This window comes from Phalaenopsis equestris, unplaced genomic scaffold (genome assembly GCF_001263595.1).
Source record: "Phalaenopsis equestris unplaced genomic scaffold, ASM126359v1 Scaffold000221, whole genome shotgun sequence".
In the NCBI taxonomy this organism is placed as follows: Eukaryota; Viridiplantae; Streptophyta; class Magnoliopsida; order Asparagales; family Orchidaceae; genus Phalaenopsis; species Phalaenopsis equestris.
The window spans coordinates 66,445-80,010 of record NW_018164663.1 but is presented as its reverse complement, the minus strand read 5'-3'; the positions used below and the strand labels follow the sequence as shown (position 1 = coordinate 80,010).

Sequence of the window (13,566 nt, the reverse complement as noted above, 5' to 3'; positions counted from 1 at the left end):
AATCAAATTGGCGGACATTTGAGGTGGATTTGGGAAAATTTGAATCTTTAAAGGGCAATTTGGGGATTTTGGTTAAAGATGGTCAAATTGACCAAATTGGGTTATGTAGTAATTAAGAGAAATGAAATTGGGAATATTTGGGATTTATTGGGATTTTCTAGGAATTTTTGAAATTTTTGGGATTTTGAGCCCAAGAGGGGCATTTTGGTAATTAGGGGGTGTTTTAGGGGTAAAAGGCCAAGATGGGTATTTTGGTAGAGTTGAGGTACCAATCATCACCAATAAGCCATGGACCAAAGGAAACCCCATTTTGGGTCCTCTACATAGTGGCCTTAGCTAAACCATAACCCTAGGGCTAGTAGGTTTAGGGGACCATCTACATGAGTATCCCAAAAGATCAAGGGATCTATGCTAGAAATTTGAGTTCAAGGTTGTGAAAAATTGTGGGTGCAGATAAGTGTAGTGATTGCCTTAGCTCCAGACCAACACCTAAGGTCAACCCTAAGGTATAGCAATCCTAAGGGTGACTCATCTTGAGTTTCCCCCATAGTGACCCCACCTACTAAGTACTTAGAGGTTGAGACCAACATGTGGAACTTTAGGTTGAGTAAAGAAGAGGGTAAAATTTCTAATGTTGAGGGTGCCATGTCTAGTTTTCTAGGAATAGTCAACAGGAAGAGTCATATGGCTAGACCCTAGGCTACTAAGGAGGAAAAAACTAAACCTCAACCAAAAATGAGGTCAACATGGGTGTTAGGCATCTCTTCAAGGAAGGATGGACTTACGCCTTACAAATAACAATGACCATCTGCGATAGTTGTCTCTTGAGTTACTCTGATGAAAATACTTGCTTTCTCTTCGGGGGCCTTGGCTCTCCTACAGAAAAGGGACATTTTTCTTTTTCAGTTCAACCTCTTGTGATCCATTAATTTTTCATTTGTGACTGAAGAGGGAAAGTTTGATTAATTCAATGTTGAAATTTTATTTAATCATGCAGAGAATCTTGAAAGAGATTCAAGATTATTTAGTAACAAAATGTTCTGACTGAAGATTCTTCTAATTTCTCCATCAAGGCTATATGCTCTTTGAAAAAGATTCCCATGAATGGGAAATTGGATTGATAATTAAGGTTATACCGCCTGATCTTGAGTTTATTGGAAAAGATTCCTTTGGAGTTGAATGATCTGGAAAAAGGGCAACCTCCCAACGTGTCTAGGGACAAGAAGAATCCAGCTTAATGGTCTTTATTGAGCCCAATTTTGTTAGTGAGTGTGTTACATTTCATCTTTCTAAGCTTTTGAGCCATCAATGTTATGCTAAAACCTTAGATGCTTGTCATGGACTGTAGGTCACACTACCGACTAACAATTTATCTTGGAGTTTGTACTTGGGACTCTTTATCAATGGAAAGTGATCCCATTAAGGCTTGCATCATAATGGGAGGGGGGATTCTTGAACTAGGGATGTGTTGAACTATATATGAAAGGTAATGTAGCATGGTTTTGTCAATTTAAAGCCTTTTTACTTGCTGATTATGATCTCTATTTACTTTTAGAGATGTCAGATGAGAAAAATGTGGTAGACTCAAAGATGAGTGATATTGATACCATGACCCTATCAAAAGTTTTTGTACTTACTAATCTTTGGGTCCCCAAAGGGAAAACCATTCCAACTACTAGAGGGTTCCTACTTTGATTTATGGAGCTTCATTAAGTTTAGGACTTGTGAAAAATATTACTTCTCATTTGGTAGAGCATGATAATTTAAGGGAACGTCTGACCATATTGGAAGATGGTTTGGTTAGCATATGAGAGCACATTACTAATCTGAAAGTAAGAGAGGTAGTTGTTGATGAGAAATTGAGATAGGGGATTACTGAATCAGATGAAGAATTCAGAGTTATCTGCCAAAGCCTGGAGACCGTGGAGGCTAAATTGACCTTTGCCCCTGAGTGCCTTAAACTAGGCAATATTAACAACTTTGTGATGGGTGGTAGACTAGTAATTCAACACCTTCTTCAGTCAGGTACTGCCATTATGAAGAACAACAACAATAATGACATTTTTATTTTTTATGTGTAGTACTATATTCAACAATTTTGTCATGTTCCCACATTTTTACCTGACTGATATTTATAAAGCCTTAGTTCTTAGAACAAATATTTTGCTAGAGTGAAGTATTAACTCCTTTTGGGTCATATGAGATTTTGTCTTTAGCGCTTATTATACACAAAAATTTATGATTTTATTTGTGGTTTTACCCCTTGAAATTCTTATCAAGTGTATCAAAGTTGGGCGTTACATGTTTTTATCTTAAAAGAGAAGGAATTGGAGTCACTTTGTCATTTATTTCTCTTTAGCTTTCTTTTCCCCCTAATTTTCTTGCTAGTAGTTTCTTCTCATTTATGGCCTCTATCTTGGAGAAGGGAGGTTGAACCCTCTTGTCGACAAGTGGTGAGTTATTGGCAATGACACGGTCAAAGTATGTATTCGACAATGTTGTGACACTGATATTAGTGAGGAAGAAGAAAACTCCAAACACCATTCATGAGCATGAAATATGCATGTATTTCAAATAATTTCAGTTTTATTTGTGATTGTCTTTTTCGGACATATTTTTACCTAATTGGCCCCAACTCAATTGCGAGCATAATGGCGATCATAATGTGCTTGTGTAAAATCTTTGTTATGGTCAATAAATTTATTCCAACATGCCTTTGCCGACACTATTTTGGTTAAGGAGTTGTTAAGTTGTCGGCAACTAGGATAGATATCCTAACACCTGTTTTAATTTAATTTAATTCATATATATTTGGAAAAAAATAGTATTTTGGATTTTAGAAAATACTACCATACCGATCTCATATCCCCAATAGTTTAAATAAACGAGCATAATACTGCAAGTAATGCACCTATCCCGAGGGATAGGTCCATTACTTAATGGTGAAAACTCGATTAAATAAACTAAAGATTGTATGACATCTGTTTAAGTATGTGAAACAATTTTGTGTTGACTGACAAATTCCCTTATTTAATATGAAAAATTAAATAGGATTTATTTTAAGTTGGGTTCGGGAATGCTTTTTATAAGGGTAAACCCCTGCAATTAATTACATCATAAATAACCGAAGTCACCTAAGAAAACTCTCGATAAAAATCAGGGGATATAATCTTCAAAGAGGTCAAAGGATTAGGATTTTTCAATGAAATCAGATAGAGATGTGTGAAAGGGGAATGATTCAAATTTGGAACATTTATAGTAGGCTTATTTTATTGTAGAGTCCAAAGGAGGAAGAGCTAGGGGATGTCATAGATCCGGAGGAGAATTTCAGTGACTTCCCAATCTATCCTATGGTTTGACTTCAATTTTAAAGATTAGAATTATTGAATGTTTAATCCTGCCAATTTTATTAATTAGGGCTTACATTCATGTGAAACTATCACCATATGAAACGATCACACAAATAGCCTAGAAGATATAGGATTTAGATTGTGACAGACGACAACCTCGGAATCCTAAAGCAAATTAGGGCTTAAATTGTATGGAAGAGCTATACAAAGGCCTAAGGATAAATTGAGGATTTATGTTGCATAAGCAAACAACCTCAAAATCTTATGAATTGATGTTTAATTTTAAGGAAAAACATTCTGTTATAGATCCTCTTGCTGTTGAAGATGGTCGCGTTGCCCACAATGCTAGCTCGAAGCTCCTCGTCATAATAAGTTTTAGTTTTCTAATGCGTCAAGTTATGATGTCAAATCAGATGTCCCTATGGTTATGACCATTTAAATATTATGGGGGCATATTAAAGTTGATTAAAATGACTCCGGTTAGGATCCTACGGTTCCCTCGTTCCATTGCCATTATTTTCTATCAAATTCACTTAGTCCAAATGAATTTACTAAACTCAACTGAATGAGTTCCATACGTTCATTTAGACCGTGAGAAATCTCGTTAGCAACCGTAGGTTACCACCTCCGAGGGATTCCCGATCATCCGATAGAGACGTCTTAATTTAGTTGCAATCGTTGTTTTGTATGATGTTTGTCATTAAATTTTGAGTTTTCTTATATTTTGAATGTTTGTGGAGATGATTTATGTAATTTACTATTTTCTATGCAGGTATATAAATACAAGCATGAATAAAAGTGCGGTAAGAAAGGTTTAACATGCAAGTTTATAAGCATATAAGTACAATATAGAAAGTACAAGAAAAGAAGGTACTGTAAACTGTAAAAGCGTACCTGTCGAGTTTTCTCGTTCCTCCACCTGAAACTTTAATATCTTTGCGGTGTATTTATATAATTTTCTAGGAATGAAAGCATGCTTTTAGAAAATGTAGGAAGTACAAACTTAAAGTGTGCCCACAAATTTAAAGTGTGTATGGCATATCTTTGGTGTATATAAATTTTAAGGATAATTCCATTAAGCGAATTATAATAAGCTCACATGTCCTTCAAGATTTTCAAAGGATCATGAAAAAGTTTTGGTGAATACCTTAGACATTTCATGGTCCTTGGAATTATCTTGAGTTCATTTAGGCTTTATCATATTTGCTATATAGTTCATACAGTTAATACTCTTATGCTCGGTGAATTTTTATGTTTTGATTATCCCTTAAGCAGGGTAATTATCACTTGATGTCATATTTATGAGTTATATGGGTAAAGGCCCTTAAGAGCAACTTGACTTAATTAATTAATTTGATTTTTAAGGGATGGGCTTGTAGTGTTTTGAAGATTTCAAATTAATTATGATTTGTTCTCTAAACCTCATTAGGTAAAATTTTGATTAAGCCTAATTTACTACTAAGCCCTTAAGATCTAATAGGTAGATTTGTAATTTTAAAAAAATTTATGAATTATAAATTATATTAAAACCATCAACTAGGGTTCAAAATCAGTGAATTATGATCTTCCAAATCAACCCCCTCACCTTAATATTCCCTTATTTAAATATTCTTCTAAATTTCACTAATTTGAATTTATTCTTTATGAAATTCAAAGTGAGGTTGATTTCTACCACTTATCTCTTTCTCTGTTTCAATCATCAAGACATGTTATTTTAAGATCATTTATTGCCAATTTACCCTCTTGATTAGGCCTAAATATTAATTAAGCTCTAAATTCCAAAATTACACTTTTGCCCCTAAGGTCTTAACACCCCATAATTCATTAAATTAGACTCAAATGACTTAAAAATTTTATGTAACCCCACTCATGGGTTAATTACAACATTTTAATTAAAACATCAAATGAGAAAATGTGGTTTTCTGAATTTATATAATTTTTATAATTATTTTTAATGCAAAAGTAGGTATTTTCAATGAAAATTTAATAACTTAATAAAAATAAAACTTCTGTCTTTAAGAAATAGAGAACCACTTGGACCAATTTTCATGTTTTTTAAAGATTTAATTTAATTACTAGAATTATTAGTTTGTTTTGACTATTAATTCAATATAAAATAATATTTAGATGGAAAATTAAGTCTTATGTTTTTATTAAATCCCTCTAAGTCAACTGAAAGAAACAAACTTCATTTTTTTTATTTATATTTTAATTATTGGAATTATTTTAGTGAAAAATTAAAGAAAATTCATTTTTAAGCCTTTTAAAATTAATATCTTAACTTAAAAAATTAGGAAAATTATTTTAATTGGTCTTAAGTGATCAGGAAGCCAAATGTGATATTTTAGTGTGTTTTTACAATTCTTTGATTTTTTTTATAGTTTTTAATTAATTTTAATTATTTAAATACTCAAAAATAACTAAAAAATAAAATATTTATTTTAATTCCAATTTTATTTTTTTAAGTTCCTCTGGTCATAAGGAGCTCCCAAAATCAATTTGATGATTTTTTGAATTGAATATTAATTATTATAATTATTTTAGTGCCAAAAATGTGATTTCACTTAGTTATTCCGTTTGGGTGGTCAAATTAACTCCAAATGACTTGAAATTTTTATGGGAAACTCCTCTAACATGAAGTTATAGTGGAAAATGATTTTAATGTCATTTACATTTATAATTACTCCAAATTAATTTTCTTTTCATTTTTAGGTTTAGTGACAATTAGAGTTATTTTAAATGAGTTAAATCAAATTTATATTTTCCTAAGATACTCTAACCACAGTGAACCTACCAAAAAAAGTTTTCTATTTTTTATGAGTATTTTAATTATTATAATTTTTATACCAAAATAGAGATCATTAACTTGAAAATTAGATATCTCTAGTTATAGATGCCCCCTGACCTTGAAAAAACCAGGAGAGATGCCTAACAACAGAGACATCAAAAGTCTCATGGTCCCATGACATGGTGAAATGTCTATGAAAATGGAGAATCAAAATAAGAAAAATATCATTTAATTAATTAAAAAAATTATACTTGCAAATATGAATCAAATAGACATGAAAATATTCCACATTGTTCTCTCTTCATTGAGCAACAAAGTATTTATGAAAATATTTCACATTGTTCTCTCTTCATTGAGCAACAAAGTATTTTTATTTTATTTTTGTGATTTTTTTACACAAAGTTATGAATTTTTAAAGTTCTGGCTATTTAAATAAATAAGAAAATCTCTATTTATCTACTTATCCAGCGCGACGCCACCTCATTCTAGGCATCTCTGAAGCTCCACGTGGCGTCTTCTGGTTTGACGCCGCCATCCACCTCAGTGTTGATTCGGCACGCGGTTACGCGGTTCGCATTCCATTCTTTCTTCCGGTGCGATCAAAGTCATCTGTGTGATACACGGATTGATTCGGCACGCGGTTCGCATTCCATTCTTTCGTCCGGTGCGATCAAAGTCATCTGTGTGATACACGGACGATCCAACGGCGCTCCGTCATCGTCCCTAAAGCTCTAGCCCGAGAACTGTCCAACTTTTAGGCTTAATATCTCTTTCGATACTTAACCAAATTAAGTGTGTTTTGTTCTCTCGATACTTAAACAATTTTGTATTTATGATTTTTGGATACCAAGCTCACGGCTAAATGTTTCCATAATCCAACGAATTGGACCTTTATCTCAAATCATTGAATTACTTGAAGAAAATTTTAATCAAATAAAATCGTGAATTCATGATGTATAAAATAAAATAAACTTATAGAAAATTCGTCCCAGAGAACGAATCTGGAAATCTTCTGCCGTTCGATCTTGTTCCTCGGAAGTATGTACATAATAAGGATAACGATTCAGACGGTTCTTTAGGGTTTGGTCACAGGGAAACCGAACAGCGGAAGCAGCGGGCGCGGCTATTGCCCCCGTTTGTCATCTCTTAATCGTCCAGCCATGGCAACCCAAATGAGCAAGAAGCGAAAGGTTGAAGATAATTTTCTTTTAGACTTCTTCTATATGCGAGTTTCTTCACCTGCTTTCCTCAAATTCTAATTGCTTGTCTTGTGTCAATTTTTAAGATTGAGGAGTTATTTGACACTAATCACTGCAAGACCGTCAATTATTATGTTTCGTTTTCTTATGTTTTTTGTGGGTTTTACTTCCCGTTTCAGTTTGTGGCCGATGGAGTATTCTTCGCAGAACTAAACGAGGTTTTGACCCGTGAGCTTGCGGAGGATGGGTACTCCGGTGTGGAGGTTTGGGTTACTCCTATGAGGACTGAGATCATCATTAGGGCTACCCGGACCCAGAGCGTTCTTGGTGTGGTCTTGTTTACTTGCTTCACTTTTCCTCGTCTCTTTTTATGATAATTTTCAGGGTTAACGTTTGGTTTATGGATTTGGGCCCTTCCAGGTGAGAAGGGGAGGAGGATTAGGGAGCTGACGTCCATCGTGCAGAAAAGATTTAAGTTTCCGGAGAACAGCGTTGAACTTTATGCTGAGAAAGTTAATAATCGGGGTCTCTGTGCTATTGCCCAGGCCGAGTCGCTTCGATACAAGCTCCTTGGAGGGCTTGCTGTTCGCAGGTTTGCCGGTTATTGTAAAAATTCTTTGAATTTATGATTTATACTGCTAGTGTTTGAATGCCGGTGCTTGAATATTTAGCCTGTTGGCTCTTTAGTTGCAGTTGATGTTGCATTTTGACTATAGTTTCTTATGTTTAAACTTAGTTTTTTTTTTCCGGCATTTTTTCTTCTCAATATAATATTTTCCCTTCCTGTTTCACTAAAAAGACCTTATATTTATCCAGTGATTAATGTTTTTCTCTATATCATAGTTCGGTGTTCGTTCCGATAGCTCTTTGGTCATTTTTAAAGATTTTCAAATCCACTGCTAAGCTGTCTTGATGTATGTTTTTATTGGCGAGGCGAATGTTAAAATAAGTGGAAAAGTTAGAACCATTGAAAAAATGCTGATTTCAGAAGATAAAAAAGATTTTGGATTAATAGAAACAAGTTTGCATATATGCTATGTAACTTTAGTGATTTTGATTACACAAATCATCCAGCACTATTATTAAAAGATAACTTGATATTTAAGTGATAATTTTTAATTATTTATGTATTGATTATAGATAAACATGAGAATAAATATGATGGCATAAATATTAGAGGTGATACCAAGCAAAATTTTGTTGAAGCTCCTCGCGATCGAGCAACTTCAAAATCTCCTCAAATTTGTTTCACTCTAAGGGACATTATCAACCTTTGCGTTGTCAGGGAACCCATCCTTTGTCGAGTCGATCAAGTAGAACTAGCTGTCGGAACTAACGAAAATCTTTTTGGGCCCACCTTGCTTCGGACGCCAAAAGGGATGCCCTTTCTTTTCAGAGGAGTGGGTGGAGCGTCAATAATATCATGGGAGCTTTTCTATTTGCCGGAGGGATGCAACTCCTTATCTGCACGGGGAAGGATGAACTGATTTTGGAGCAAGCTATGTTCCTTTTCCAGACGAGAACCCTGATAGATCAATGGGAGAGTGATGGGTGACTTGAGCCCTTGTGGACAAATCAAGAAATGAGGAATCAGTTAGATGATGATCAACTAGTTGCGACGAGGATGGATGTGTGCTGGTCGGAGGTGAAAAGTTTGATGTTCCTATCTCATCCCCAAAAGCTTCGCCATCATAAGCACTCGATCTCGGGTTAGAAGGGGTTCGAGTGGCCTCATCTGCGTTCGGTGGGAAATCATTAGGTTTTTGTGCAATAATAGCAATTTCCCCAGTTGACACATTTTGTATCGCGACTGCCATTTTAGACTTAGAAAAATAAAATTCGCACATATAGTATCCGCGTCGGCAACGATCACCTTACTGGGTTTGCCATGGGTTTGCACCCTCTTTGAAAGAGCGAGCTTACCTCTTGATTTTCTCTAGGAGGCTTTCTCCTCCACTTCCTTCACATAAAAAGCTTCTTTGGCTTCCGTGGCTCTCCATAGTTCTTCCGTCGTTCGACCAAATTTATACGGTAGCAAAGCCCTATCAACAATCTTTTGAACGGTGTATTGAGGGATGGATAATGACCGCCTCTCAATTTTCTCCTCGTCAGCCACAAGATATTTCAGGAGTATATTGGTTTTGCTTACTGACGCATCCTGAGGAGTGACACTAATCCCCCCAGCCGTCGGTGCAAGATTCAACCAGAAACTGTTTCTTCCAGCCTTTTATCTTGTTCTCCAACCTTAGGAGTGGGAGTCTGTAACATGCAGAAAATTGCGCATGGCTGTCCTTGTCAATTTTGAATGAAAAGTAGTAGTTGAGCGAGCAGCCGACCATGGGATAACTGAGCAATCGCAGAAAACAATGAACGTTGTGATTGCGACAATCAAATTCGACATGACTTGGGTCGTAATTGCCCTATATCGATTGAAACTACCATTCAACTCAGTACACAGTGGGATCCCCAGTCTGCATTGAAATTGATTCCGGTAGAACACTAGGTCATTTCCGAAGTTATTTGTCGCTCGATCAAAACTCCCAAAGTATCGTAGCTTAATTGTTTTGTCAAAAACACTATTAGCTTTTGCGTGCCTTCCTAGGTCAAGACAAAAGCCTCCACCGCAGGGTAGGTACCAAAAACCCCAAGAGAATACTTTCGAGCCTTGGAAGGAAAAAGAGAGAAGGAAAGAATCAGAGGGGTTTTGGAAAAAAACTTAACTCTAGTGTGTCACAACCTATTTTAAGGGGATGCTGGAGTCAAAGCGTCCAGAGGCCTTCATTCTAAATATCTCGATATTCAAAAAAGGGGACACACTACATCCCATCAAATATAAATATAAATATAAATATAAAATATGCTAGAATTTTTTTTATTTAAAACAAAAAAAACAATTACAAAAATTATTCAAAAGGAAAATATTTAACAAAAGAGTTTTCAACCACTTGAGTCTCGACATGTCCCTGGCTAAGTAGCCACTTGAACAAATGACCACTGCCAAGCCTGGGATGATTGCCCCGATCAGTTTCTTGTTGAGACCAACTGACCTGCAAGTCCTCTAGGAGAGCCACCACTTAATTACGAAGAATCTGTATTTCTCCTTCCATCCTCTCGATCTGAGCTTGCAGATCTCGAACGACATCATTATTTGGTTCTCCGGTTGTGCGCTCAAAAGACTGCACCATTTCATTCACTCTACGCTCCAGCGACCTGGAAGACTGTTGCTGACCGCCATCCATTCCTTATGAAGTATTGAAAGGATCGGCTAGCTGGTTGATCACATCGCCGGCCGGTGTTTGGTTCTCTCCAATCGATCAGTGAAGCACGAATATTGAAATTTTAGGTTCAACAACAACATTAGCTGACTCTGGCATGGGAGCGCTGACTTTTTGCACTTCAGGCGGCGGGGCATTAAAAGTCATTGTTGTACCAAATTGTTTGAGAACAGCGACTACCTTTTAGGCGATCTTATCAACTTGATGAGACTCTTCCATGACGATCGGAAAGCGGCGGGGCATTAAAAGTCCTTGTTGTACCAAATTGTTTGAGAACACCGACTACCTTTTAGGCGATCGTATCAACTTGATGAGACTCTTCCATGACGATCGGAACAGGATCCATGGGAGGAGCTGAAAGCCCTTAATTTTCCTCCATTCCTGCTTCCTGCTGCTTTTTCTAGCCGATCAGCTTTAGGACAAGCGGAAGATGCAACTTGATCATTTAAGTCGATCGCGTAATTCTTGAGTTTGTTCTTTCTCAAAAACACCATCTTCTTCTATCTTTTCACTTACAGGGGCAAGAGGAGATTGAGGAGGGAATTGAAATTCATCCAAAACCATCTGAAGCGCCTTATTATCAAAATGGTATGGGGACCTCACGTCAGACATAGAGGCATTTGAAATTTGATATTGAAATGAAAAGGGAAGAATACTAACCCTATTTATAAAGATCATATGGGCACAAAAAACTAGTAAGTAATCATTACACTTTGATGAGATTTAATTAATCATTTTCTGGTCCTTTTGTAGTTACTAATGAGCAAGAAAAATAAGGAACTAATATGTATACATAAAAAATGTCAGCACAAATCCTAAAGAAATCAAACGGTTTGAGAGAATTTCACTGTTTCTGATCGGAATTCCATGTGAAAGATTGTCAAACGATCGGTTAACTCAGCTCGCTTTCCCTAACGACCGTTAGTCCAACCTAAACTGTCGATTGAATCAGCCAATCTCCAGAATGGGTCAGGAACAAGGTACTCAACAGTTAGAAGTAAAAGTCAATCATATATTATGTCCAAAGACAACCATCTGTTAAAGTGGCACTCCCTCAGTTATCTAAATTAGAGAGGTGGTTATAGTAACTACCCAAGGTTAGGAAAAAAACAAGGAATACCTCCTAACCATTGAGATAAAGGGTATAATGGTGTAATTGTATACTCAAGTCACCTAGGATTATAAATAGGGGCTATTTGATGAATAAGGTTACACACTTCTCTTTGAATTTCCATTTGATCTGTGTCTTTGTTTCTATGTTTTCTCTTTTCTTCCCTTCTTTCATTCTCAAAATTCACAGGGCTTGTCAACTACGACAATTTAGGATTCAACAAGATGAGCGCTTAGTAATCTTTCCTTGCACCAGAAATGTAATTTGGGCAAGGTTTACCTAACAGCGCTCGGACAAAGAATTAATTGGAGTTTGTCAGGCTTCCTGCCTTTAACTGTTGCTTGGAGTTTGGATTAAGCGCCTACACTCTATCCTTTTGACGGTTCTACGGAATAAAATTTTGATTTTTGCATCCTCATGATTTTCTTATGCACATTTGTTGCGACTTGGTATTTTTTTTCCTTTTAGTGTGCATTAGTGAGAGTCATGATGTGTATTTCAGATGATTAGTATTTTAATTTCTCTGTATCACCTTGAAACCTCTCTGGCTCTCATTGGCCATTTTACTTTTTCTTTTTTCCATTTGCAATATTTCATTAGCTTGATTTTTTTTCCGGCTTGAAGATTTATTAATGTATTTTTATTTTTATATTCCTTTTGATTCTATGCAATTATATGAGGTTATATTGTTTGGTATATAACTTTTGAATCAATTTTAATATCATTTGATAATCAATAGATGGATCAAATTTTTTTTTAATGGATGGATGTGCATTTCATAATAAAACAATCTCAATCTCTTAAATACAGAGAATTCTGAATTTCAGTTGGCTTTTATCAAATAAATGGAATACCGATGATAATTTAATGTATTGGATGGTTTTGTTTATTGATATTCATAGATAAATTTAGATTTTAAAAATGTTGCAGACTATTTTCTTATAATCTACTTAGTTCATCCCCCTTTAATCTTTTCCAGGGCTTGTTATGGTGTCTTGAGGTTTATTATGGAGAGTGGTGCCAAGGGATGTGAAGTATGTATACTTTTTCTTTGCTAATTTATTTTCTTTATGGATTTCCTTACTTAGTTCGTGGGATTCTGTTTTATTGCAAGCTTTTGCCTTTCCTTGCATTGTTTTAGGTTATCGTGAGTGGAAAACTTAGGGCACAACGTGCAAAATCCATGAAATTCAAGGATGGTTATATGATTTCTTCTGGCCAGCCTGTGAATGAATACATTGATTCTGCTGTGAGACATGTTCTTTTACGACAGGTGAGTTTTTTTTTTTTTTTTGGGTTGGGGCAATTTACATAGGTGGCACGCATTTCTTACATATTTGCATATCTCACATCTAAACTCTCATATTTAGATACATAATACTTTGCTGTTTTAAATATATGCATGAAAAGGTGTATTTCACTTTTAAAAAGTGGTAATAGTGATATTAAAGATTTGAATGTGGGGTAATAATTTTTATATTTATAACACCCAACTCTTTCTTTTCACATAAAAAAATACCACTATTTAAACTTTTAACAAGTGAAGAGGTAAGGTTGTATATCCATGTAACAATTGAAGTTTAGGTGCTGGATATGTGAATAAATAGGAATTAAGTGTATGTATGTAAAATTTGGCTTCTTTTTTTTGGACTTTTATTTGGATTTTCATTTGTGTTTTAGAGTTGAGATGTTAATCAATTGTTGCTGAAAAATTTTTGTTGCCAAATTATACTAAGAACTATATTATAGAACAAAGTCCTATATGCATGGGGATTGTTTATGCGGGTTTCATGGTTATTTTCCAAAACAATAGATGGCCTAAATGAATATATATATATATATA

General features: G+C 35.2%; 1 protein-coding gene across 1 annotated transcript in view; it reads left to right on the top strand.

Annotated features, from left to right (window-relative positions):
- Nucleotides 1-7,112: 7,112 nt before the first annotated feature.
- LOC110023171 (40S ribosomal protein S3-3-like) overlaps nt 7,113-13,566 on the top strand; it is a 7,360-nt gene continuing 906 nt past the window's right edge. The window contains exons 1-5 of the mRNA XM_020722447.1: nt 7,113-7,328; nt 7,517-7,664; nt 7,758-7,929; nt 12,703-12,757; nt 12,865-12,996. Coding sequence (XP_020578106.1) covers nt 7,299-7,328; nt 7,517-7,664; nt 7,758-7,929; nt 12,703-12,757; nt 12,865-12,996 — 537 coding nt within the window. The 5' untranslated portion in view covers nt 7,113-7,298. The remainder of the gene's footprint in view (nt 7,329-7,516; nt 7,665-7,757; nt 7,930-12,702; nt 12,758-12,864; nt 12,997-13,566) is intronic.